General features: G+C 50.7%; 1 protein-coding gene across 4 annotated transcripts in view; it reads right to left on the reverse strand.

Annotated features, from left to right (window-relative positions):
- The window catches only part of LOC129212579 (rho GTPase-activating protein 7-like), a 69,359-nt gene extending 43,250 nt beyond the window's left edge, over positions 1-26,109 (reverse strand). For 2 of the 4 annotated variants that reach the window (XM_054841352.1, XM_054841351.1), the window contains exons 1-2: positions 26,062-26,109; positions 25,642-25,861 (exon numbers count right to left, since the gene is read on the reverse strand). In XM_054841352.1, coding sequence (XP_054697327.1) covers positions 25,642-25,756 — 115 coding nt within the window. In that variant the 5' untranslated portion in view covers positions 25,757-25,861; positions 26,062-26,109. Of the gene's footprint in view, positions 1-15,994; positions 16,411-25,641; positions 25,862-26,061 lie in introns of those variants that run through there. The other 2 variants (XM_054841356.1, XM_054841355.1) reach the window with 1 other exon arrangement.
- Positions 26,110-26,513: the final 404 nt, after the last annotated feature.

Consider the following 26,513-nt stretch of genomic DNA (forward strand, 5'->3'; position numbering starts at 1 on the left):
CAAGGAACTGCTCAGTTCAATTAAATGGTGAGTTACTCTGGAACAAATTAAAGGAAATTCATCTCTGCACTGTGTCTAGTTCAGACGTGTAATTCAGGGCTGATGCTATTAAAAGCCAAGCAGTCTTGTTGGATTTCACAAAGACCGCATCATTTTACAGCCAATATTTATTTATTTGCACTCTTGCACAACACGGGAAGTAGCAGGATTTGTGGCTTGTCACACCAGCCGGCAGGTTCAGGCCAGCGCTCCTTGAGGACTTTTTGAAGGAGAGCAGGTGTGGGAAACCAGCCTGGGAATGGTGGGCCAGGAGCAAAACCCTCCCGAGCCAAGTGGAGAGCAAATACCGAGGCTGCTTGCTGCTCCCGCAGGGCCTTCGTACAACAGGGACACTTTGGTGGCCATCACCCGCTGGATTTGGTCCATGTCCGTCAGGCAAAGGGCTCTCCACTAGACCCTTCCCGGTCCACGTCCAGCTGGTTCAACGGGGGCATTCTGGACTGAAGGGCTTTTGCTTTCTGAAAAAAGGATTTGCTTGATAGCGCAAGAGCCCACATGCAGAGACAATCAGGCTCAGCAGAACATACGCTCTACCGAGAAGACTGTACAAACAACAGAAGGAATGAAGAAACTTAATAGAAGAGTGTAACAAGGAAAATACCTCAGTGTAAAATTCCTTGTACCAATTTGCTTTTGCTTTGCAGATATCACTCAAAGCCTAAATTTCTCCAAATGTATTTTTAACCTTTTCCTTTTTTCTTTTTCTTTAATCTTTAAATAACCATTTTCACTTTAAATGTTCAACTTTTTCTCCCTGTATCTGTATAGATATATTTAACCCAACCTTCTCATAGCAGAAGAAACAGTAGTTTGCAAAAGAATGCTCCAGTGAGATACAAACTCCTTTATAACCATTTACTCTAAATCAGAATATCATCCTCATAGTGCTATACCTGACACCATTCCAGGCAAAACATTAGCATATTTCATTTACAATCATTTCCCTAACGAGGTCTCATTTCGGCAGTGAACAGCAGAGGCGTAACAGTACAACCGATCCTACAGCAAGGCAAACGGGCTCTGTGCACACACACACATACATCGTGGCGCGGAGGAAATGTCTCGTGTCCCCACACCCTCTGTGTCAGCCTGCAGGGAAGTTGTGGCTGCGGCTGGCGGAGGAGCCTGCAGAGGAGCTCTACCGTCTACTCACTCTACCCTCACTCATCTCCCCATTAGCGACCTTAAAGGTAGAAGGGGAGAGCAAGACTTCAGCTGGCTTGAGGCGTTAGAGAAACCCTCAGAGCGTAAAGTGTCCTTTCTCCAGGCGGGGCAGACACTGGAGGGACAGCGAAGCTGCCCTGGCACTGGCAAATGGACATGTCTGAGGAACCCGCCAGAGATGACGTGACTCGCTCAAAGAAGACACACAAGAGAGTCAGCAGCGCTGCTCCGGCTTCTCTCCCCGAAGACTGAGGTTGCGTGACGTTTCACCGCAGCGATGTATGCACACGGGCTGGTGCGCTTTGGAGGGGGCCGTGCCTCTCAGCTGGGAAGGCAGGCTGTAGGTCAGGCCTCCTACAACCCCGCAAGCATGAAGTAACAGCCACAAGCTATTACCTGAAGCTTGTCCAGGTGCTCCAGTCAGCAAACATGCCACGCCGAATTCATATTTGGTAGCAACAGCTTATTCCTCTAGCTGCTTCCAACCTGATGCATTTAGGTGTATCTCGTAAATCTCACACACTAATCAGCTTGAGAGCTCGTATTTCTGTAAATTCTGATTTCCAAAGTGCTGTGCTTCACCACAGCAAAAGAAGCATCTCGGTTCCCAGCTGCACACTCTAAAAGGACCAAAATACGGGGAGGAAGGTGTTGCTCTGGAGAGCTGTGCTGAAGGCAGAGTGAGAGAGGAGATACAGTGCCGTTGCACGAGGCCACGCAGCAGGCGAGCGGGCAACACTGAATATGAAACCTCCTTACAAAACTCACCCCGCAGGGCCAGCTTGCTGCCACACACCATCTTTTCTGAAATCAGCATGGGATATCATTTCCATCATCTTAGCGTGATTAATCCTTCTCTGTTGTAAATGGGAGCTTCTGCTGAAATACCAACCATTTGTTTTTATACATTCGGCAAAACACCTTTGCCTTTTATTGTCTTGGCCAAAATCAGCCCAATTTTTCAGGTTGATTGGGCATTTGGCAGTAATGCACTTAAATGGCTCTCTACTGCTGTATGACAACTGAGCGTTGGGCCAGGAAGATTTATAGCGGTGCGCCCCAGGTAAGGACGCTCCATTTTCCTGCAGACTGATTAGTACTGTCTATTGCAGTGATTTAAGTGTTTTTTCAAAGAACCCATTTGAAGAGCTGAAATGGATACGTATTGTCAGCTTCTGGCAGTTTAAGTGCAAACAGCTGCCCCGAAAGCTCTGTGCAGTACCACAAAGAGATGAGCCTCTATGAAAGCTAGTCAATCAAAGAAGATAAATCTTTGTGTCAGTTCCAATTATTGAGATACTCCAGTTAACTCAGGGAATCATAGACATTAGACCGGCTTTAAATGCCCACGTGGTTGGGACTATACCATTGCTCTTGGGAGGCAATTTCACTGTCTGACAGATCAAGAGGCTTTTCTCAGCTAGTTAATTCCAATTAAGTTTTTCCTCTCAATTTCATCCTACTATCCATTATCGTCAGCCAGCTACCCCTAGCAATTCCTCTCCTGCCATGCCGCTCGTGCTAAGCGTCCTGGAAATGGTGACTTTATTACAAGTACCTGGTGATGACACCCATGAGACCTCCTAGTGCTACAGCCTCAGAGCAAAGATGCTTTCTGCCTTGAACAGCTTCTTCCAGTTGCTCCAGCCTTTAAATAAAGCTATACGCTTTAATTTAGGTATACCAGTAACCTCTCCTCCTCATGTTTTGCCTCTTTTGTCCTCTGATAGTTTCTGCTGGCTACCCTGACTTCAAACGTGAAGAAGGGTTTAGATGGTGTAACACTGCTGCAGAACTATCTCCTGAAATTTTGCTAGAATGCTACAAGCACCAGTGTCCTGGAAGACATTGCAAGTATAGATAACATAATACATTTTTTATTATTTTTTTCTGGTATACTGCTGTGTCATGAACCTTATCTAAAGGAAAAATGACAGGGAATTCCATTAAATAATTCCTTTCCTTGCCCCTCCAAAAATTAATGGGAATTACAAAGTGGATGGGAATAACTGGTGTCTCATCTGAGATCTCGAAATGGGCTGGTCACACAGCTACCCGGCTCGCCTTCCCCTAACCACACTGCCGCTCTCTCACACACTCAGGAAGAAAAATGAAATTAAACAATCTGTAAACATATTCCTCCAGCTCAGGAAGGTCAAGGGTTTTGCAAGTTTATTTCAAGAAACAAGAGGAATTCAGCCTTTTTGTCAACACAGCAGCGAGCATCAAAGGGTGGCATCCTCCTCCGAGGAAGCAGATCCCCTGAGCAGCGGGTGGTGCAGAAGGCCCAGGCACCCGGGCTGAGGAGCAGCGAGGGCAGGGGCACGTGGCGGCTCCTGGGCCGTGCATTGCACGCTCCCCCGGCCCTCGCTACTGCTCAGAGCTCAGCTACGCAGCAGCAGAACCTAAAATGATAATGCAGTAAGGACCAACTGTAGGAAATGTAAAGACAGACGTCTCCATGTGAGATCCAGGGCTGGGCGTGCCACAACTCAGAAAGATCACCGTACGTTCTCCTGAGTACAACCTCCCCCTAATTCACTGCAAACTTGAGTGCTCGCTATTCCCAGCATGGATTTTTCGAGGCACCGGTGCAGCCAGCAGCAGCCATGAGTCAGCGGGGCTCCGCTGCCAGACCCGCTGGCTTCATCGTTTGCTGGGTAGGGCTTTTATTATTTTGCTTACATTTTTTTGCATCAAAAACAAATTGAAGAAACAACTTTTTAAAAGCAGTCAGGCTTGCCTAAACTCTAGAAAATGGCTGAAAGAGAGTATGTTAGATCAGAAAAATCTCTGCAAACTGATGTTTCCTCTGACTGCACCTAGGGGAAAGCCAGGAGGGCTGCAAGAACAGCAGCCACCCCTAGCCCCCAGCCAGCTTTACGTCACGATGAGCACTGCACGCCCTGGCACGCCACCAGCTCTCAGGGTGGCAGGAGAAGGCAGCCCGGCCTCCTCGGTGGTGCTTTGACCCAGCACATGGACGTCCGCGCAGCCCCTGACTGCCTGGAAGCTCTTTCCTGCTGCCGGTCTTTTAAACCAGCCAGGCCTCTTTCAACCGCACCGTTAGCATCTTCATTTAACCACCAGTAGAATTTGGCCGCTGTATGACAATACCTCATCTCCGGCATACTCCCACCACATCTTAAATAGTCACTAGTCTTTTGTGAATCATGAGGGCCTGGGCTTGGAGAAAGGACTTAATATAAGGAGCAAATAAGTATTCTACTCATTGTCTGCAAAAAGAACATCTACTTGAGCCATTCAAAATGCACCATCAGTTCGGCAGCAGAATAAGCTGATTATGAAACCTGTAGGTATTTCCTCTGGCAGGACAGAGATGCATATTACTGAGAAAAAGAAACCTGGAAGAATTTCAAAATTACCAGTTTCTTACCAAATAGCTGCTCTTGGTTAGAACCTCCATGGTGGGTACAGCAGAATACAGTAAGCCAAATTCAGCCTGCGTTGCACCAGCTGAAGTCCAGAGGAACTGCTCTGAGGGCATCTGAAGTCAAATTCACAGAACTGGGCAGAAGTCCTGCATAGATTTACACCCGTGATTAATTTTATACCGCATGCTGTCCTGCTGAGATCCCAGGGATAAAGTGTGTGCATGGCCAAGTCAAGGTTTGAGCTCTAACATGGATTTACACCAGGGTACAGGAAAGCGCTGCCCAGCCCAGTATTTATGTTATTCAGGCCAAGGAAAAAACACCGTGGCAGCTGTGAACAGTTTAAAAATCAAAACCCTGATGGGAGGACCTTCACGCAGAGGTTTGGTTTGTTGTTGCAGCTGACTCTCTGCATCTCCTTTATCTGTTTTTTTCTCCTTTCGGAGATGTTTGACCTTAAAAGCAAAAGGATAACGCAGGTCAGGAGGAGTGTTTATTATGTATGAGCTATTTTTCTTTCATGTTAGCAAAATCCTTTTGTAAAAGTTGGCAGAAGGCCCTGTCATAGCTAAATTTCGGACCCATGGGTGATCTGGAATCTAACATTATTTATGTCTCGGTACAAAAAAAGCAATGGAAAGGAAGCAAATTCAAAGAAAATAATCAGAACACAGCTGAGGTCTGGTAGCTTTACTTATTTAAACCATTCAAGTCTATCACTGCCCTTGCCTTCACTGATGTCGGCTAACTATTTCAGTGGTTCGAGGGCCTGCTATGTAGAAGCTGGAGTATTTGTAGAAATTACACATCACACTTACTTCGGTGGTGTTTCACAGGCAAGGAGCATGAAGCACTTTACAGATTCCAAGAACTGACTTGCACTGCAGAGCTCCTACTTACAGATGCGCCGACACTACCTGCTCCCAGCACGACTGCATGGGTAGCAGTGCGGAGATTTTGCAGTTTAAATCCTTTGCAATGCAGGTGCAGAGAGGAAGACTGGGTGGGGGTGAAATCCTGCCGCCCTCACTGAGGTCCCACTCCAACCTCTTGTCCCCCAGCCCATGGCTTTGCAACGGGTTGGGATCACAGGCAGCCAGACTCTGCAATCCTTGCTCACTCTATGCGGTACGTGGTTTCTCAGCAATTCACCTCCTGGCTCCGGAGAGCTATTTGTAACCTAAGAGTAACTTCTGAGTATGAACGAGACCTAACTTTCAGCCCTTGGCTGCCAATGTTGTCCAGACTTACATTGCTGCAGACAAAATCGTTCCTGAAGGGCGGGGTTGCAAAGAACATTTTTTTTAGGAAAGGGTTATTTGCGTTTGCTTTTTTCCCAGAATGGTCCCAGGGTCAAACCCGTACTGGCTGCTTTTCCAAGCCTCTCTTACTTTCAATTAACATACACACACGAGAAAAAAAAAGGTGCAAGTTCTTATAATATTGAGAAAACAGATTTGCTTCTTGTCTGTGTTATTTCACAGCAAGCTTCCAACAAAATTAAAGCAATAACGCATACCACTCCTTAATTCAACAGCTCACCCCCCCCAATGCACAGAACGTATAGGTGACTAAAATACGGAAAAAAGCAGCACGAGACAGCCCCTCCAAAATGTCTTCCCAGGAGTTAGGGGAAGCTGTTAGTACTCAGCTTGGGGTAGGGATGAGCTATCTAAGTTTTGAAGAAGAACACATTTAAATGCACAATAGTTTTCACTTTGAGGCGTCCTCCCCCTCCAGCATTAGCAGACATTAAGTATGTGCATATTCAATGCTTTGCAAGCTCCGCAGCAATCAGGTTGGATCTGCAAAGGCAACTTGCCTCAGTAATTCAGGTGTCTGTGTAATGTCAGACCCTTGAGGTACAGCTAGGGTGACATTTTCAGAAGTAGCTAAATTTCTTAGACTCTTCAAGCTCCATTTAAACTTGCTTGAGGTGAATTTGATGGGAACTTAGGCTCCCAAATCTCTTTTGTGTTTTAGAAGAGGTTAGCTTCTGTCTTTAAATTTCACAGCAAATAACAAGCAGACTCTGCTTGGAAAGTTTGCTGTAAAGTAGGAGTTTGGATAGCGTGATCATGAGCATAAATGAGCACAATTCCTTTGAATATTAAAGGTATATTTAATGCGGTCCTCAAGGTCACACAGCAAATCAATGGGCAAACCTGAATCATAGCCCTAAGGGCATATTACTTGCAATCAGATGCAGGAGTAATTGAGTAATTGCACAGACTTAAAAGCAGCAGTACATCAACTTAACATATGGCTAGAAGGGGGCTTGGGGAGGTTCAGTGATTTGCTGAAGGGGAGAAGGAGTCAAGAGCAGGGCTGACATTAGATATGAGCAGCTAATTTCATCACACAGGTAAGCTGGCACTGGAAAGTCTGCTACTATTTTATGCTCCATAAAACTTCTGATTTGAGTGTCATAGTTCTCACTAGCCACTACTGGAAATACTAAGAGTCCCCCACTTGAAGGACACATCTCACTGACTATTGGCGCTATCTTTGGAGAACCCGAGATGAAAGACACCCCGTGACTCGGCTCCGATGTCCAAGCTGGCACAACACTAGTACTAGTACCGCCTGCCAAGCAGGTACGTCCCTGCGTGTGGCAGTAAGAACGTGCCCCTGGGCTGCCGAGCTTCAGCACGAGCTGCTGGCGCAGCAGAGTGCTCACCAGCCCTACCTGACAACCACGTGCCTCTCAGTTCAGCTGCCAAAATTAAATTTATGCTAGTGCAGTATTTCCTGTTTCCTAATTTGGATGGCTCCCTCAGTCATTTTTCCACTAAAATGCTCAGGCATTTTTTGAAAAACATCTAAACAGGAAGGGACCTGACCTCTCCTCCCTGAACATCGTGTGCTCTCTTCTCCTGGAAACACACGATGGCTCGTGTGCCAACTGCTGCGGCGACTCCAGGATGAACTGAGGGGTGGATCCCGTACCTTGGGACTGCACGTGGGCTCTGCTTGTGTGCGCTAAAGAGTGTGCACAGCTTGTCTTAAGATTTTCAGCAGTCTTGGGTTTTCAGTCAAAGTCCTTCCTATTCATGCCCAGCATGCCCCCCTCATTCCAGCTCCCTGCTGTGCCTGACCGTGCAGACGGACTCTGGGGTCTGGTCGGCAGGTCATGGAGGAAGAGCCCCACAGCTCTGAAATCAAAGGACAAATGCCCATTGACTCAACTGGTCTGATGTTGGGCCAGATACTTAATTCAGGTCCATACTGGGCAGCTCCTCCTGTGCACTTTGACTGGGCACAGAATGGTTTGGGGGGTTGTTTCCACCTGGAGACCTGCTGGCTCTGGGGCACCATCGCTGCCTCCTCATCTGGAAAGCTACGGTCCCTGGAGCAGAGCCGTCGTGCTCCCCACCATCCAACTGCTTCCAGTAAAAGTCCCAGGCAGGAATTTCTCTTTCCCCGAGATGAACAAGCTCTACACCTCAGGAGCCTGACTTGTGCTTGAAGTCCCTTGCCGTTGGGACGATGGACGCACCAGGCGCAGAAGCCCCGTTAGCTGGGCATGCACCAAGCCCAGCCCCAGCCAGGCTGCAGGACCCACGGGGGCGCGCGGGGCCTCGGCAGACACCACACACCACGGGGTTTAGATTAGGCAAGCTCCCCAGCACATTGCATTAAAACGTTAAAACGTTGGGCAGCTCTGAAGGCAGAGCCTAGAAGCAAACTGAAGAGGCAGCTTCCTTGCAACTAGTACGTGCAGAGCCCCCCGGCACCGGCAGATCACAGCGCCAGGGACGCCGCGCTCAGCCACAGCCTGAGCCTGTGCGAATCCAGCCGACGAGGGAGCAGGGTAAATGGGAACAAGTCAGGTTCTGGCTTCAGGAGGAGGAGAAGCTAACGCACTTCAGTTCCAAGGGCATTCCGTAGCCTTAGGAAAGGAGCGAAGCAATGCTAAAACCTCTGTCAGACCATCTGGCTGTGCAGACGCCTGCTCGGGGCAAGCTGCTGGGACAGCGCGGTACCTGCCTGGCAGCACCCAGGGCCGGGTCTTCCCCACCACCCTCCTCCCAGGCGCGGCTCGGGAGCCCTGCTAACCACGCTTTCCTGGGCGAGGTTTAACTGCCAGGCTCCGGATTCAGCTCTTTTGCTGGTGCGAATCAAACGCTGTCATAGCTGAGGGTGACAGAACAGCACAGGAGTGGGGGGAAAAAAATCCCAAAAACCAACCAAAACAAGTGAAAGGAAACTCGGGGCCCTGCATGTTTCTGTGCCCACATGTTCCTCCCGCAGTGTACTTGGGCCAGCTGCCTCCCAGCCCGCGCCTTATCGCACTCTCCTTGAGAAGCCCTAATGTGTCCAGAAATCACGTTTAATATATACACTAATATATATTAAACATACTGGTGTGAGGGCCTTGCAGCAGTTTGGTCATGCTGCAGAATTAATCTGAGATTGGTGATAACTGCAGAAAATTAGATTTATGTTAATTTTTTAAGTGGTGGAGCTTTTTTCCCCAAGAGTTGCTGTTCTAAGTCCCAGCACCACCCTACAGAAGTACAGCTGTTAGACAACGCCACCTTTCCACCCACCTGTGTCTCCACGCAGGAGAAGGCTTCTTTCCTCGCACGCGGGTGGTAGTTGAGGCTCGGGCAGGAGGTCTCACCAGGCGTTGGCTGCTCGGAGCGGGAGCCAGGCTGCGGCTGTCGCCGACGCTGATTCCCCCCCGGCTGCAAACTCCCACCTCTGCCCGTGCCCCGGACCCGGGTCAGCACGTGGCGCCGGCGCTGGGCTGCTCCCGCCTGCCGCGGGGATGCTGTGCTCACCAGACTGGGGTATGTCCTCCCGGGCAGGGGAACGCAGCCCAGGCCAGCCCCTGGGAGCTGCCAACAGGCCACAGAAGATGCACCACTGCCTCCTCCGCGAGGTCCGCACTCGGCCTTAAGGCACTCAGGCGGGACAGCCTGGAGAAGCTTCTGCTGGTTTTCTTGGTGTTCATTTGCATCTCACCCTTTGTCCTCTCTATCTGTATCCTGAGCATCCATCCTCCCACCCCCGCTGAACCAGGGAAGCGATGCTTTTCTGAAACGCAGCAAGGCCACGCCATTCCCCAGAGCTGGAACTGGACTCAGACCTCTCAGCACCGAAGGACGGCCCCTAACCAAGAAACCCTTCTTCTCTGGAGGAGCAACCTGCTCTGCTCAAAGCACCTTTTGCTGTGATCGTTATTCCAGGTGGACGGGAATGGTGGGGGGGCTCATTCTCTAAGGAGAAAGCAGCACACTAAGTATTTTGGGAGACTCCTAATATTAAGGCACAGTCACTGACTGTGACTAAATAAGATTTGCATGTATTCTGGACTGGTGCCATGGGGGAAAAAAAAAATACAATCCCAAAGTGAAATGATAATGTGTTATTGGTCAGAAAGATTCATGTGGTGAAAATTAATAGTAGCGAGTGGTTTGCAGCTATACGCCATCCATCTTGTCTGTTGCAGAGAGAACAAGCTCCTCCGTGTATGTGCAGCACGATGTCTGACATTCAGGTCACAAGCTGTAATTTAAATTTCTCCAAGTTCTTTGTTTAACGTCCTATCAGTTTGGAAGCAGCTCAAGGAAAAATCCCTGTGATTTCTCCTTCCAGCTGCTCAAAACAACTCTCTAGCTTCTGTAATTAATAGCCTGATTGGTTAAAGCATTGAACGTATAGAGCCCTCCACTACCCTGATCTGACAAGACACACTGTCCACAGCCTCAGTGGTGACTGCAAGAGTGAACCTGCGATGGACTGAAGGGCATTAAAGTTCAAAATGAGTTTCCTTTCTAGATGACTTTTGAAAATCACAGGGGTTTTAGGAAATTATGGCTTTTATTAAATTATGGATCCTTTTGAAAAACCCTTACACCCTATGAGAGCATCTTCACATGCTGACATAGCAGGTAGAACCAGCATGGAAACAGCCTTGTTTTCTGGACATGGGGAGAAGAGAAGAATTGGATGCATACACATACTTAAAAAAAAGTGGGAATTATGAAGTAAAACATTGTTTTGCCCTTTTTCTCTTCGGCAGCAGTGTCTGATGGGGAACTGCTCACCACGGCCAGCCTGGGAGTGGGCTCTTGGTCTTTCAAGGTCACTTGTAGGACACATCTTGTGGCATGAAAGTGCATGAGCAGCTGCTGTTCAGAAATATAAATCTACACTCGTAGGCACATACCGCCTTAGGTAGCTCCCCACAGACTCCAGAGACATCTAGACTGGTAAGCGCTCCGCTATGTGTGAAGGTCCCAGATCTGTCCTGACGGGAGGAGACCGAGAGCACATGGACACTGTGATCCAGGGGCACACGGACAGCGGCTCCCTTCCCCACAGAGCCGGTGCACGAGTCCCGCCTCCCCTCGCAGCGTGCCTGCATCCGCCCAACATCCCCGTACGCGGGGAGGCAGCAGGAAGGAGCTGCTCTCCAGGTCAAAGACCAGCGTTCAGAGCACGAGGTCCCTGCTCAGGCTGGGCAGATCCTGGTCTCGAGATCAGTGATGCTACTGAACACAAGGAAAGAATATCGCTGTCTAGCCCAGGTAACATCGGGTTGTGTCATTTGTTCAGTCTGAGTGTCAAAAACATGCTCATTTTTGATGAAGAACGAATGCTGCAGAGAACTGCCTGGGTTCTGGTGGTGGTGTGGCCTCGCCAGTCTGGGTGTCTATGTAAATCACTTCCACCAGGAGGTTTTAAATGCTGTCATTCATTTATTTATTCAGCAAAGGCATCGCACTCTAATCTACTTCAAGTCTTTTAACAATATGTCCATTTTTTTATAAAACTTTCACAAGTTCAGAAGAAGACTTGCCTGTCCCACCACCAGCCTGCCCAAACCCAACCACATCCATAACCTACCCACTGCTCAGCGCAACGTTCAGTGAAAAAGCACACACAATTAACGTTCCCTGCAGTGCCGAGCCGATTAAAGATTCGGCTCAGACGAGGGGGAAGCACAGGGCCGAGGACGGTTTGCTGCGTGCCTGGAAATAGCTGCGCGACACCGTTTAGGCAGAGGTCGGTACCCAACAGCTGCAGGAGCTCTGCCCTCCATCGCCCTCGGGCTGGCGTTTGCACGGAGGGGCTGATGGCAAACCTGTCCCCCTTAGAGCAAGAGCTTTTGGAACATATATAGTGTGCTCCCGCTAAATTAGCTGAAGCTAACGAGAGTTTGCCGTTTGCTGCAGTGGGAGAAGGGCCACTGGATGCCTGCTGGGGGGGGGGGTGGTGTCCCGTCAGGGTCACCCCTGTGGGTGAACCTCTTTAATTCATCTGTTGCTTTCTGACTTCACTGAGTGACAAATGAAAACTAGGAATGCTTCCAAACTGCTCTACAAGACAAAACAGACATAAAGATGCCATTTACTTGCTTGGCTCCAACAGAGGGACTTTAGGGAAGAGCCTCGCCACCCGCTCTGGGTGGGTTGGGTGGGGGTCCCCAGCGCTGTGCGACACCTGGTCCCCAGCCACAAACCCAAGCACGCTGTGACATCTAGTGGCAAGTTACCCCGAGAGCCCACAGAAAGCCATGTTGGACGGGTCTTTCCCAGAGTCCCTGGACAACCAGCCACAGACACATCTGCATTTATTACACAGTCTTCAGACCCATAATTTATCCATAATTATGTATTTACATGTAACGTTGAGTATGGCAGCTATTTCTGCTTAGGCCAAGATGTGTTGGAGTATAACCACCTCGGCAGACGGCTCTCACCTTCCTTGCACTATGCAGGAAAGGTCTCTTCCTCCTCCCGTCCCAGGTAGCAACCGAGTGAACCTCTCTGCCAGCATCACCTCCAGAGCCATGGCTGCAGCAGCACAGGAGCCAGCTGGGGTTGGATATGAGCTCGGCCATTCGCTGTTTGACATGGCCTCCAATCCGTGTCCCCCGGCAGCAACCAGCGCTGGTGTTTGACCAGCTCAGGTGGCCCTGCCAATGCTTCCCAGAAGCCAAAGGCACTAGCAGCCTGCGTGCAGCCGGAGAGGTGGAGCAGCAACCGCGGCACCGTGTAACCTTATTGCACATTCACCTCCACCTCCTTCCCGTCCTTTGGCAAGGGTTCATTTAATATTTCACCCTTTTTTTCAGACTCTGTTCGATTTCATGCACCATCATCAGCGACATACTCAATATTAGGTTGAATAATGATAACAGAAATTAAATCAATAGGCTTTGCCTAACAAATAGAAAGGCCAGGTAGCAGGAGTCAGGGAAGTCATCTGATGGCTGCGCTGCTTTGTGAAAGAAGGGAGGAACAATTACCAAATATGAGGAGTAAAACTGAGAGAAAAAAGGTCAAATTTCAAGAGGATCCTTGTTCTTGTGTGATAGTTGGGAGCTGGGAAGCAGAGTGGGAAGCTGCTGTGCAGCACATGAGCACCATCGTCTTCGCTTAACCACCCTCGGTGCACCCACCACAAACCTCCATCCTCTGCAAATGCCCCGCTCCTGCCCTGTTTCCAGAAGACGATGGAAGCAGTAGCGAGGTGTGCAGTACCACAGCCCTGGAAAGCTGAAACCAGCTGAAATACCCATCCTACCTGAGATGCTTAGGGTCACAGAACCAAGCTGAGATTCACAAGTGGTCCCCAGGACCCAGCAGCCAGAAGACATCAGTTACCAGAGTAAAAACCTACCAAGCTGTCAGCAGGGCCTTCCGTTGTCTTTTGCCTTTCATAAAGCTTTGTTTTAATGCATAAAAGCTACTTATTTGGTATTATCTATTCACCAGAGAAGCCAAGTCCCCGTCCCACACAAGCATGCCTTCCAACAGCTCCAGGTCCTGCCTTTTCCCAGGAGCACCAAGGGAAGCGGGAAGAGGCGGCGGAGGGACAGGTACAGCGGGCAGTGTGTGCGCTCAGCATCTGTTGCACGGGTCTTGCCAGACCACAAGGGCCAGGTTTTTGGCAGGTATCAGCTAATACTACCCCTGGAAGTGCTGCTAAATGATGGACTTCAGAAGCTGGAATGGCAAATTTATAGCAAAAAGAACACAAATCCACATGAAAACACTCCCAGAACCACCTCCCTCACTCTCAACAGCTCTCCCACCACAGGACGAGCACTGGGGACAGGGGGGTAGCCCCACTTACGGCCAGGAACACTGACCCCAGCAGCCCAGCGATCGCTCGGGGGGCCTTTGCAGCACCCCAGCAGGTTTCCTCACCACCACACACGCCACACGGGTACTGCCAGGACCTGGCTCGCCCTGTAGCCTGCCTCAGACTTCTGCATCACGCCGGGCACTTCCACTGGCTTTACAAGCAGCTCTCACCAGTGAACGCAATGCACAGGAGAGCAGACGCTGGCTCCTCCCTGCCCCGCGCCCCTGTGGCACAGCGGCCATGGGGCGAGGTGGGTCCTTCCCTGGCGCTGGGCATGGCGTGGCCAGCAGCTTGGCCACTCCCGCCCTCCAGCCAGCGTCCCTCCGGGTGACTTCCCACCGCATCTGCTGTATCAGAACCCAATTGCATCATGTTCTTACAGTGAATATCTGGCAACGTAACCCGTTCTCCTCTTATGACTTCTAGCTAATGTCAAAAATGTATTCATTTCCAAAGACAAGTAATTTTCTACCTTAAAAAATACACCTTTTCCATTGCCTTCAAGACCTGTGTGTACCAATGCATGGATGCTCAGCCCTGGCTTCACATGCAGCAAACTAATTGTGTTTCTTCTCAGCTCTCATGCTCGGCACACCGCCAGGGTGACGCAAAGCAATGAGAAATAAATTGACTCAAAACTTGGCCGGAGAGCATCAGCAAACAGAGGGTTGAAAACTCAGCTTGATTTATTTTATAGAGAGGCAAAGGACAAGAAATGCAGTGTTATTCCCAGTTGTGGTCCTGGCAAACAGTCCTCAAAGCCCATGCGAGAGCAGAGCTGCCGGCGAGGCTGGGCAGCCACGGCCCCAGTGGCTGTCTGTCAGGGAAGCGTTCCTGGGAAGGGACAACATGACACATTCATTTTCTGAAAACATTCACTGTAACACTTCCATCTCCTGCCCAGAGAATACGAAATGTTTTACACAGAGTGATAAAATAAAAGCCACCATCTGACATGCAGACGCTTAATACCCTCCTACAGATCCGTCAGAGTTACCGTAGGATTTTTTCACCATTACAAAGCAAGCCTTTGGCAAAGGCGGGAGCTGAAGCTGGCCCAGCTGATGGCCGGAGCAATGCCAGGATTGCCCCAGCACAGGGGCACCGGCTCCTTCAGGCTAGGGGTGCTGCCGAGGGGGTCCGGACCTGCCGAGGGGACCCGGGCACAGCAGGAGGGCAGTGGGAGAACAACCAAGGGGTAGAGCCAGCAAACATGCTCAACCCACACCCAAAAAACTCATCTGGCTCTGGGGAGGATCCGGGAGCATGGCTGAGTGCTGAAGCCAAGAGCAGCACCCGCTGCCCCTCTCCAGCCCCTGCTCCGGCCGGGTGCCAGGACAGACACCCCGCTGCTGCAGGCTCAGGGCACCCATTGCAAAGGTCCTCTCGGCTCTTTTCCTCCCGGTAAACAGATCACGTTTGTCATTACTTTTCAGGCAGAGGTATCAGCGTTCAAGGTGACTTCTCCTCTGAGGCTGATGTTTCCCCACCATGATGCGCTGCTGCTGCTGCTGCTGCTGCTGCTTTCCCAGCTCCAACGCTGCCCACCACCCCGCTCCGTCCCCCGTGGGAAAGCCTTCCCCTGCCCTGGCTGTACACAAACGGGCAGGGACGAGAATTGAGTGGCGAGCACTAAGGGTCCTGGTGATGCCCATGAGGACCCCCGGTGCCCTCTCCCTCTGCCCTGCTCGCCCTGGGCTGGCACTCACCGCGAGACACAATTTTTTAATCTAACCCCTCCATTTCTTGGCCCACGCGTGGAATTTTATGACTAATGACCTGCGAGATGTTTCATACAACACGCGTGCAGAAGCGCACGCACAGAGGCGTACCCCGAGGTCTCCCCAGGACGCCCCGAAAGCCGCGGGGAGCCGGCGCGCGCTGCCCGAGCGCAGGCAGCTGCTACCCTCTAGAGGAGAAACCTCTGCCGAGCTCCATCCCTCCCGCTCTGCTGCGTCCCGTCAGAGACCGGGCTTTGCTGGAGCATTGCGTGCCCTGTGCGTGACTTGCAGATGCTTAAGCATTAGATTTCAGCATTTCTGATAACTGCAATTTTTTTTTTCTAAATCCTGAACAAAAAATCTATCACTGTAAAACTTTCTCGTTTCTGTCTAAATGAGCGCAGGCGGCAGCAGCATATCCCAGGAGAGACCAGCCAAACTCACACCTTTGCCATTCCATCCCCCAAAACAGCTTACCCCCTGTTTTCTGGTAAAAAAAACCCTTGAAGAAATAGAATAATGAAGGACAGAAAATAAACCTTCTCCTACCTTCCATGGGGAGAGTGAACTGCGATGTATCGCTGCAGAAGCGCAGAAGTTATTCCTGTGTCCCTGCAAGCAAGCTAGTCCTGCCCGGGGCAACTGAACTCCAACCCTCTCCGCTCGGCTTTAAGCAGGACCGCCGAGATCCCACCCAGGACGGGGTGGGGAATCCTCCCTGGGAAAGAGCAGCTCGGTCACAGCCTCTCCCAGACGCTCTTTGCATCTCGCCAGGGCTCCGACATGCCGTTTTCTTTCTCTTTCTCTCAGTGTTCAGCAGCAGCCCCTTCGGCTGCCGTCTCACATCAGCAGCGACGCCCAAGTTTGCAACGGGGCTTGAGTTTGACAGTGCCAAAGGTGCGGGTGGCACAGGCCCCTGCAAGAAATACTGTCAGGAAGTAAACATGTAGTTTAAATCAGCTGTGGGATGGAGAGGAACGAAACGCACAGAGGTACTCGAAGCACTAGAGTTACGACAGTGAGAAATCCTCGATAAACTGGAGTGTGGCCCAACCGAATGAGCTCAGTGCAAAGCACATTGTTGAGTGCTATAATGCGGACACCACCCCTGACACTCTGCTCTAGTTTTGCCAGAAGCGTGCTAAATCTAGTGCTTTTACATTGAAACTCTTTTACACCGAAACTCTTTTACACAGCAAAGGTTATTTTTCTTTAAAACAATCTCTCTACCAAATTCATTCTGGCTGGAGAACAGGCAGCTGATCCCAGTTTGAATTTAGTGAGCAGCGAGCAGTCCGTACGGGGAGTGTGGCCAGGTGCTGTTGCACGCCGGGGCAGCAGGCTGATGGCGAGCTAGGCTGTAGGAAGGCAAACACGAGCAGGTGAGAGCACAGCACCCACCTCCACACCAACCCACCTGAGTGCTGGGCAGTTTGGGGTTTCACTGGGTTTTCAGACGAGCAGAGACTAGAGGAGGCTAGTAGCGCATTTGGGTGTTAGTGTGTTTATTGCCCGCTACGTGCGGTTTTTCTGCTTTGGACCTATTCCCTCCTCGTTTGGGACTGAACTGCCCAGCACCAGGCAGTTCCTACAGACCCACGGAGAGCAGCCGATCCCCGGCTCCCACTGCCACAGCTCACGTAGGGGAAATTTAAATTTACAAGTATAGTGGAGAGATGGAGAAACCAGGTAGTGTACAACAGCAGAGATCACTGCCGTTATTGCTGGGAGACCAGAGCTGATCCCTGGTCTCCGTTTTCAGCTGCTCACAGCATACAACAGGTGCCTGACGGGGCACCAGAGCTCATTACTAATTAACTCTGTGCCACACAGTCTCACACCAGGTAATGAGGTTAAGCGGTAATGAAAGAAAAACCCCAAAACATTCCAGGTCCTCATGGCTGCCAGACGTATATAGCAAACTGAAATAACTCCGGATGAGTTTCTTGTTGGAAAATGCTTCTGCATCACTCGTGGAGGGACACATCCAGACACAGGTCCTGGTTATCCTGCCTGGGATGTGGTTAGATAGCCACAGACTTCAGCAAGGCACACTGATGTGATGAGAACAGAAATTCTGAAATAGGATGTCTGAAAGAGTAGTCTTTTCTGACTCCAGAAATCAGAGGAAATGGAGACACAAGCCTCACACAGGCACCCTTCAGAAAAGGGGCCCAGAAGACAGCGTTACCCCAGCTGACTGCGAATGGCACCGCCTGGAGAAGGCAGCGTTCTACAAGACGCTGGTACCCTTGAACCCAATGACAGAGAAAAGAGAATAACTACTCTTCCGAAGAGGAACAGAACCAAAGCCAAGCTTTGTGAGCAGTCCCACCGCCCAGGCTGCCACACTGGGCTTCTCACACAGCTCTGGGGCTTCCAACTCACATCTCCGCACTCTTGCACAATTAGCACTAACCGCAGGAGACCTGGCACCGCTGACTCGCCAGGACCGGGGCAGCAGGACACCAGCGCTGTGGCTGATGCATTGGGTCTCTTCTAGCCAGCCCCCCTTCCTGCAGAGCTGGAGGGGACCGTCCTGTGGCTCCGTGCCTACGTGTGACGCCTGCGCCTGCTCCCCGGAGGCGCCTGACCCCGGCTTCCTTCCCAGCCTCTCTGAACTCCCGGGCCCTCGGAGGAACAGCACCACGATATTTTTAGCCTGTTTACAAAGACAGAGCAGTACATTTCTGCGTGGCTTGCAGTGAGCGAGCATGAGTTGTGTAGTCGGTGGGTCAGCTGGCAGCCATCGGGGCAGCAACATGGAGGTGGTTTGCCAGGGTAGACGCTGATATCAGAGAAGGCAAGAGAACCAGAAAGAGCACCAGGAGAACTTGACCATTTTGCCTTTCTTTTAATGAAATTTTCTTCTTCTGAGGCTTCTCCGAGTGCCGGAGTTTCAGCCTGCCCCCGCCGGTGACCTGGCTCTGCAGGAGAAGCAGCATGGGAGCACCACAGGCTCCTGTTGCTCCCCTCTGTCGTTGCTGGAGACCGCAGGGCTCCAGTAGCTGGATCTTTTACATGGCCTCTACTGAGAGCATTATGTGCCTGACCACTTTCTTTCTTGAAGCACGATGCTTGGGCTAAGCACAGCAGCCCAGGAGCAATGGCAAAAGTTGTCAGAAAAGTAACCAAGCTTCTTCCGCTCCTGCCTGAAGTCACCTGGCGTTTGTGCACACAAGTCATGTTGGCGTTTTGACCATCCCGTCATATGTGGAGCAGGTATCGTCTTCTCCTGTCTTTGCAGACCTTTTCAGGGTCACTGATGCCCGTATCCTTAAATCTTAAATACGTTTTAATTGGAGCAGTATTGTCCTATACGTTGTTTGCATACAGGCGTGCTTCTGTAGGCTTGGAGACTGCGCGCCTCTGCGTCTGGCCGGTGCTGGGCAGAGGACAGCAAGTAGGTACCTCCTGGTCTGGTTCAGCATGAATGCACTAAGCTCATGGTCCAACACCAGTGAATGGCATTTGCTCTTCTCCCAACACTTACGAGTGGTAAGGTTTTATTCCACTTAGCAGGTTTTGGTGTGGACAATGTTATTGCTCCTTCACCAAATGCCAGTTCAGCCCCGTAACATCTGCCCGTGTTGCAAGGGATTGGGATTGTGTGTGGCAGATCATCGGCTGATGTTCATCGTGCTTGCTTGCTGCCCTGGCCTCAGACCCTGAACCTCTCCTTGAAGGTACCAGGCTTCCAGCCAGGTACACACCAGACTTGCTCTGCAGCCAGGAGGAGACTCAGCCCGGTTAGCCATTGCTCGCTCCTCTTCACAGAAGAAGGTGGTCAAGCAGAGAAGCAGTTCGTATCGGAGCTCTTGCAGCTGGTGCAGGGTAGTAAATACTACCCAGGGCTCTGTCCCTTCTATTTAGGAAAAACTTGTCCATGCTGCTTTCTCACAACCCAGTGTAACTTGCGTGCAACTGTCTGTTCTGGAAGGTCGCCCGGGTGAAAACGAGTCAACACAAGATGTTTCATCTCAAAGCAGGGCTCGGCAGAGCTGTGTGCTCAGACTCAACCCCAGCAGGGGCCAGGCTATGGGTGGCCGATACGTACGAGTGGGGAAAGGATGTCTTGGAAGGAGGTTTGAGCCAACACAAGTCTCTGGCAGTGACTGCAAGACTAGAAAGGGGGGGAAAATCTCAATCCATGTGGAGCCAAATCACCCTAGATTCCCTAAAAAATACCTTCAGAGGGCCTGGCCCTAATGCTCTTGCAGGGAGAGCTGGGCAGGTCAGAAGTGCTTGTGCTGCGCAGAGACGAGCAGGATTTCCAAAAGCCTGCCGTGCGGCGCCCTCCCTTGAAGACAAAGCAACCCCTGGCGATGCCCGTGGGGGAACTCCCCACACCCAGGGTCTGTCACACCCCAGGAGAGGATCTTGCACGTCGAGCGCTGCAGGCACGCTGTGCGGAGGCGGTGCGGGCAGGGGGACAAGTGCCTGCGCCTGGCCCGGGTGGGCTGCGTTGGCCCAGGGACAGGGCTGGGCCGGGTCCTGCTGCAGGGAAGGGAGACAGCACCGTGTGCACCCGAGGGAGCCCTCCCCTCCAGCCAGCGCTGCCTCCCAGCCACCAGCTGCCATCACGGCAGTGGGCAGGGATGTGGCACGGGCTACAGCATGCTTCATGTTTTTAGGATTACGTACGGCTTCGCTGGTCTCCCCCTGAAGGGGAGGGATGGCTGTCTCCCTGGGGAGGGACCGCTGTCTCCCTGGGCGCTTGTGACAACACTGCAAAATAATTATAGACACATCTGGCATTCTGGAAAAAGCCCCCGAGAGAGCAGAGGAGGAGAGACCAGGGGTGCACTTGCCCCCCCCCCCCCTTTCCAGCGTAGGGGATGTGTGTCTCGGTCGCCCTGCTCCTGTGAGCCCAGGGGGAGCTGCCTGGGAGACCCCCGGCACAGAGCACAACCTGCCGTCTGGGGAAAAGGAGAGGAGCCAGCCCCAAACGGGCTGCTCAAGCTTTGCTTCCCAGCCCTTCATCCTACGCAGCAGTTGGACTGGCACAAAGTGATTTGTTTCAAAAGGCTCTGGCTTGTTTCCCCCTCAAAAGCTCTCGGTGTGGGTTGTATTATGTCCCAAAATAGAAACAAATGGTGGAAAGCACGGCTCACTGCAGGAGCTTCTGACCTTTCCAAACGCAGCCCAGACCTCAAGGTGCAACGGAGGGACGCCAGGACCAAACGCGGCTCTGAACCACGCACTGACTGCAGTGCTGGCATCCTGCCGGGCCCCGCTCCCGCTGAAGGGTCCCCGCGGCCGTGCTCACTGTAACACCCCACGTCTCCCGAGCCGGTGGGTGCTGGGGGATGCAGCCACTGGGAAGGGTTTGCACAGCTGCCCGTCCGGGGACCCAGCTAAGAGCAGGACTGATACCATTCTTGGGGCGTTATTTTCTTCTTCCCCTCTGCATTGACTCAGGAATACAAGCGCACTGAAGAGTTTGCTAATTTCTTCATTGGAAAGACCTATCACAACATCGTTTTTAGAAGAGAACAGATGCAATAATATTAGGCAGAAGAAAATGCATCTTTTGCTCTACTGAATACGGTTGCTTTCTTGGTGTTAAGCTTTGGTTTTAACATCATTAGGTAGAAGAACTAATAACATCTCAGGCATGATTGAACTCAGTCACAATAACTTATAATGCCTCTGTTATTGTACAGAAAACAATACAATTAGAGTATGAAGAATTACTTTGACAAAGCAAGGAGTTTGTCATGCCTAATTTTCCCCCCTCTTTCTCTAATGCAAGTCTATCAAACATACTATATTAAAAATAACTTCTCCTCCGACAAATAACAGATCATATCTAACACCTACAGAAACCATCTCTGACCCATATCACCAACAACGGCACGCGCACAGCACAGCCCTCGGGACGAAGGCCCACGCCGCTGGGGCACGGGCGACGGCAGCAGGGAGCGGCTTCGGCCAAATGACGCGCCAGAACTGCTGCCGTGAAAGGCTCCGTAGTGCTAAAATACCTTAAAGAGCAGAGGTCCAGATCTCCAAAAGCCCGTTAGCTTGTATTTGGAATAAGAGATGATCTCTACAGGGTTTTGAGATAGCTATAGCTTGGGTTTTTAAGTACCGCCTAAATTGTGGCACCCTGGGAAGGGATAGGCTGAGTTCAGAGGTACGTACTTTTTCACAGGAAACTGTCGAAAGTATTTCTGTTTGTTGAAGTGTTATTTTCTAAAGTAAAAAATATTTTGATATGCCATTTCTCTCAATATCTATGTGGGCATGTGTATATATATTTTCCAATTAGTATCTAGGACTACTATTTTACAACTTTTTTCCTGAGAAACCCAGGATTGCAATGAGCTGTAGTGCGGAGGGCTGACCGTGGTGATACGCTCTGGGCCCAGAAGTGGGGCTTTGTGCCTTTCCACCACCTGAGGACAGAAGGGATAACGCAAACCTTCCTGAGCAATGGCAAATGCTGAACTCAGCTCCTCAAAAGGCTTCCTAATCGTACTGAACTTTATTCACACTGTCTGGAAGAGTTGTAATTTAAGTTCTGGCTAGTGTTTTACAGAAGAAAGAGACCATCCAGCTGGCAGAATTTGTGTTACTTCTGCTCCTCAGTAACATTCGTGCTCGATGCTCCTACTGACCAACTCATCTTGTATGTACACGTGATAAACTCCTCGCCGCTTCCAATGGACTGTACTGCTCGGCTGGAGCGATGGGCTCCACAGCTGTGAGCAGTGACTACGCCTTGGTGCTCCAGCGCCTTGGTGCTCCAGCCCACACAAATTAAAGCTAGGATTTTCAAAGGAGCTTGAGGATCTTGGAGACCTCCAAATCATAGATATTACATGCAAATACAGTTCAGTTCCCAGTGTCTTATTCCTCTACTGAAAGTCCCCAATTAATCTGACAGCCGCTTTGCTAGGGGCCACATCCTAGGGGAGGAGTGTATCGCAGCATCAATACACTTCCAAACTGAAACTTAAGTTTCAGCCCAAAGAATAACTTGCTTCTTGTTTTGAAAGAGGAAGGGGGATGTTTGCAATAACAGTTAAGCCCCTTGGCACCTCTGAAAGGTCTTCTTATAAAGTGTGAAGTTCCTTTAAGCTCAGGAGAAAAAAAAAAATGTCTCGGTTTGGTGGTCGCAGCTTTGACTTATTTTGAACGCAGTCTCGGGGCTGGAGAGAGGGAGTCCCCGCTGGCAAGAGAACGGCGGGTTGCCAGGTGGAAATACTGCTACAAAATCTCCTGTCTCTGCGAGATGAATGCAAGCCACAGGTGGAAAGAGCTCTGTGCAACCCATCGAGCTTCCAAAAAAATAATTTAGAAAGTCATTTTTCCGTAACTAGAACACTACTCTTGTCCTGCCTCACGTGCTGCCAGCGCCCTGCTGGGGACCAGGACCATGCGCTGGAGAAGAGGAACAGACAGGCGCTTTGCTTGGCAAGCCCAGCGTTCACCTCCGTGCTCCGCAGCACAGGGTCCCAGCGCAGCCCCAGACCCCGGCACCCCCGGGCTGCCATCGGGCCCCGTGCGTGGGCCGGCTGCCCGAGGCTCCGCTCCGCGCACATTTGCACTTGCTGACACACAGCCCGAGCGCTGGGAGTGTAAGAGCTGTGGATAGGCAGCTGCACAGACAGGTGGACAGACAGAGGTATTATTTTTGAGAACCTATAAAGGCTTCCTGAAGAACCATGCGGGTTCAAGTTCACACCTTTCTGTAAACACCAAAAATCAAGAGGAGCCCAGAACTGACCCTTGGGCTTGTCACCTCGGGCTGATTCCCTGAGCAGCAGCCACCCCAAAATCCCACATCGCGCTGACCACACCAGCCCCAGATTTCCCAACATCAGGTAGAAGACAGACAAGAAACCTTTAGAAAAATGGGCTTTGTGGCAGTCATTCTTAAGAGCTTTCCAGTTATGCTTTGGCTTATAGATACTAATTACGCTTCAAGAAACACCAAGGAGATACCAGAGATGCTGATGTTAAGAAGTGAAATGGGGAAGTGGGAGGGTCAGCACCCTGAATGTGGAGCCAGGCTCTCAGATCCCAGACACCCTCTTGGACCAATCTAGTGTTGTTATTTTCATTTTTTAACTTTCTAAAAACAAGTCAATGTCAAGGCCAATAAGAACAATCTGGTGGTGTTATATATGTCTTTGTTTTTAAAGACAAGACAACATGAAGGTAAAAATCTGGATTTAGCCAGGGAAGCAAACTATTTCTAAGGATTTCTGCCATGCCTTTGCACCTGTCAAGATCAAGAGGTTCTTGGTGCCAGCCAAAGAAAACGTCATATAAATTTTTTGTCCAACAGTTGCAAGTGGCTGTTTCCATGTGCTCTCACTGTGCAGTACACCAGAAACCTTCCCGCAAAGCACGGGCACCAGACCAGCCCCTCGGCAGGGGTGTAACCACACGTGTTCCTAGGTGATACTGGGCACCAAACCCACCTGCCTGCTCCTCCTAGGGTTTGCCCACTTCCCGGCAGCGCTGGCCAAGCAGGGCTGCAGCACAGCCACCCCGAGCAGCGCGGGTCCCATGGGGTCTGCAGCAGATCAGTCTGCCTTTGCAGGGCACCCGCCTAGCTCCAGCAGACATTAAACAGTGCGAAATCCAGGGGCCTCAGAGTGACAAAGGTTAGTTCTTGATCTAAACTCTTCATTGTATGATCGGAGCAGCCTCAGATTATGTGCAAATATATAGAACAGTTGGGAAGCTCGGATTTAAAGTCGAAAGCTGACCTTCACCGTGTGCTCAGGGTTGGCTTGACCCAGGCTTTGGTTTAGCCTCAGGGCTGTAACAGACCCGCTAATATTCATCATGGAGTACCAACAGAATGAGTCTGGTCAGATCTTTGCTCTGCCTTCACACCGATCCTTGGGATCGCCTGCTCCTTTACACCCCCCTTCCTGCAGGTGTCTGTCCTTAACCTCGGTACTGCTCCGATGGGCACAGAGTTCTGGACTGGAAGGACCAAATGGGAGAGTTCATGTTTCACTTGTTTTAGTCAGGCTACTCCCCACTACCTACTCTCTTATTGTCCCCCAAGTTGTTCATTAGAGTCCTCGTGAACACCAGCAACACCCAAGAGCATAACAGCAACAAATGGCAGAAGGAAGAGAATATGAACTGGAATAGGAGTTCCCTATTGAGCCTTCAATCAAATTAGCTCCTTCTGCTGTCAGTGCAGGCAAAAGCTGAGTAACAGATTTCTTTTTCTTTTACGTCTCATCCACTAAAAGCTTGGGAGTTCAACTTAAAACCACCTCAACACTGCCTCCCAGTGCTGGGCTGCCTGCAATAGTTGTTAACAGGGCACGACTCTGTGTGCTAAGAGATGCTCTGGGAAGGTTTAGCTCCATCCTACCTGGGTGTATCCAGAACTTCTATATTGACTTGCACTCTGAAAATCTGCCAGATCTGAAATCAAAGCTCTGGAAGAAAGTCCTTGTATTCACCTACCACGTATTCCTCACTGCTTCCAAGAGCATATGTATTTATACCACAATATACCAGGCATAAAGTCCCCAAAGCTCTTTCCAGCAGCACTGCTCTTCTGGAAGGAGGTTTCATTCAGCGTGTGTTTCATAAGCACTGATTTCATCCTGCCACACAACGCTCACGCTGCACCCCCCGAGCAACAGCCCAGCAGCATGGGGGTCTGTGTGCCATCAGTTTCTCAGAAGGTGCATTTTTGCTATATTATCCCAAGCTCTTTATGCATCATTACCCAAAAGCTGGTACCCGAAGGAATATTTCTTCATTTTCTCCTTCAGGCTTATTTCTGGGCCTGTCCTCGCAGCTGCTTGCGATCACAGAGCTTTAAGCATTACTCCTGCGCCTTGAGAAGAGGCTGTGGGGCACTGCACAGCTGACCGACGCCTTCGTATTTTAAAATGGCTACAAAACTCCAGCCAAAGAAAAAGTATAAATATTGAAAGCTAGAATCAAGTTGTAGATAAATCTGAAAATTTGCAGCTCTATATACAAACCAGCAGTTCAAAAAACCCTCTTGGTCCCACAAGTGAAAAAAGCAGCAGAGGTGAAGGCCAGTACTCTGGGGCGACACACCAGCACGACACACAACGCAGCAGCATTAAAAGGAGCACGCTTGCCAAAGAAAAGTAGAGGTGTTTTCATTCCTCCATCAAGGCTGTAGCCCTGATGCTCAATTCACACCAGCATGGGATTAAATATGCCTTTGGACTGACCTGCGAGGCGTTTTTCCCTTGCACTCTTCCAGAAGCCATCCCATGCCTTGCTGGTGGAGCCCCTGGGGTGGTCGCTGAGGCATCTCCTCAGGCGGGGCTTCCCCGGCACCTCCATCCTCGCCCGGACGGATCCAGCGTCTCGGAGAGAAATTGCAGCAGTTAGGACCACGGCAGATGCATTCTCCCAGCTTTCGCCTCTTCAGCTCTACTGGGAAAGTTTCTGCAGAGGAGAAGGCTGCAGGTAGGTCACGATCATCCCTCCGGCAAGAGGCGGGAGCAGAGCCCAGGGCAGCGGCCCCCACCACGGAGCTTGGCCCAGCCCTGAGGCTCAGCTCCCACCTCGTATAAACACAGCTGTTCCCTGCCGCGCAGGGCAATAAATAAAGAGCAGGGCTACGCGCGTTTCTGGGAGCATTGTACCTCTGCATTCCCAACTGCGCTGCGTTAACCCTCTGGGTCACGGCTTCCTCCTCCTCGCCGAGCTTGCTAATTTGCGGTGTCCGTGCGGTAGGTTGTGTGCTTGCCATCTCCTCTACTAGTTTGTAGTTGTTTGGGATGTTATTTGTTGGGTTTGTTGGTTTGGAGGGGGTTTTTTTATTTATTTTGAACAGAGCAGCCTGGTCTAGAAGCAGATTGGGATGTTTCCCCTGTGCTATGGGATTAACCTGAGTGAAGATTTTGTGCAGACCCTTTGAACAGAACAGGTCTCCAGGACTCAGATTAATCAGTTACCTGAGGAACATCCTCAGGGAACCCCTGCTCCAAGGGCACTTCTCTCCTGTGCTATCCACTCTCTAAGCAGCGATGGGAACAGACAAAAATCCTCTGCCACATACCCGCTCAGTTACACGCCTGGAAATAGCGGACACGTA

Source organism: Grus americana, chromosome 14 (assembly GCF_028858705.1).
Source record: "Grus americana isolate bGruAme1 chromosome 14, bGruAme1.mat, whole genome shotgun sequence".
NCBI classification, from domain to species: Eukaryota; Metazoa; Chordata; class Aves; order Gruiformes; family Gruidae; genus Grus; species Grus americana.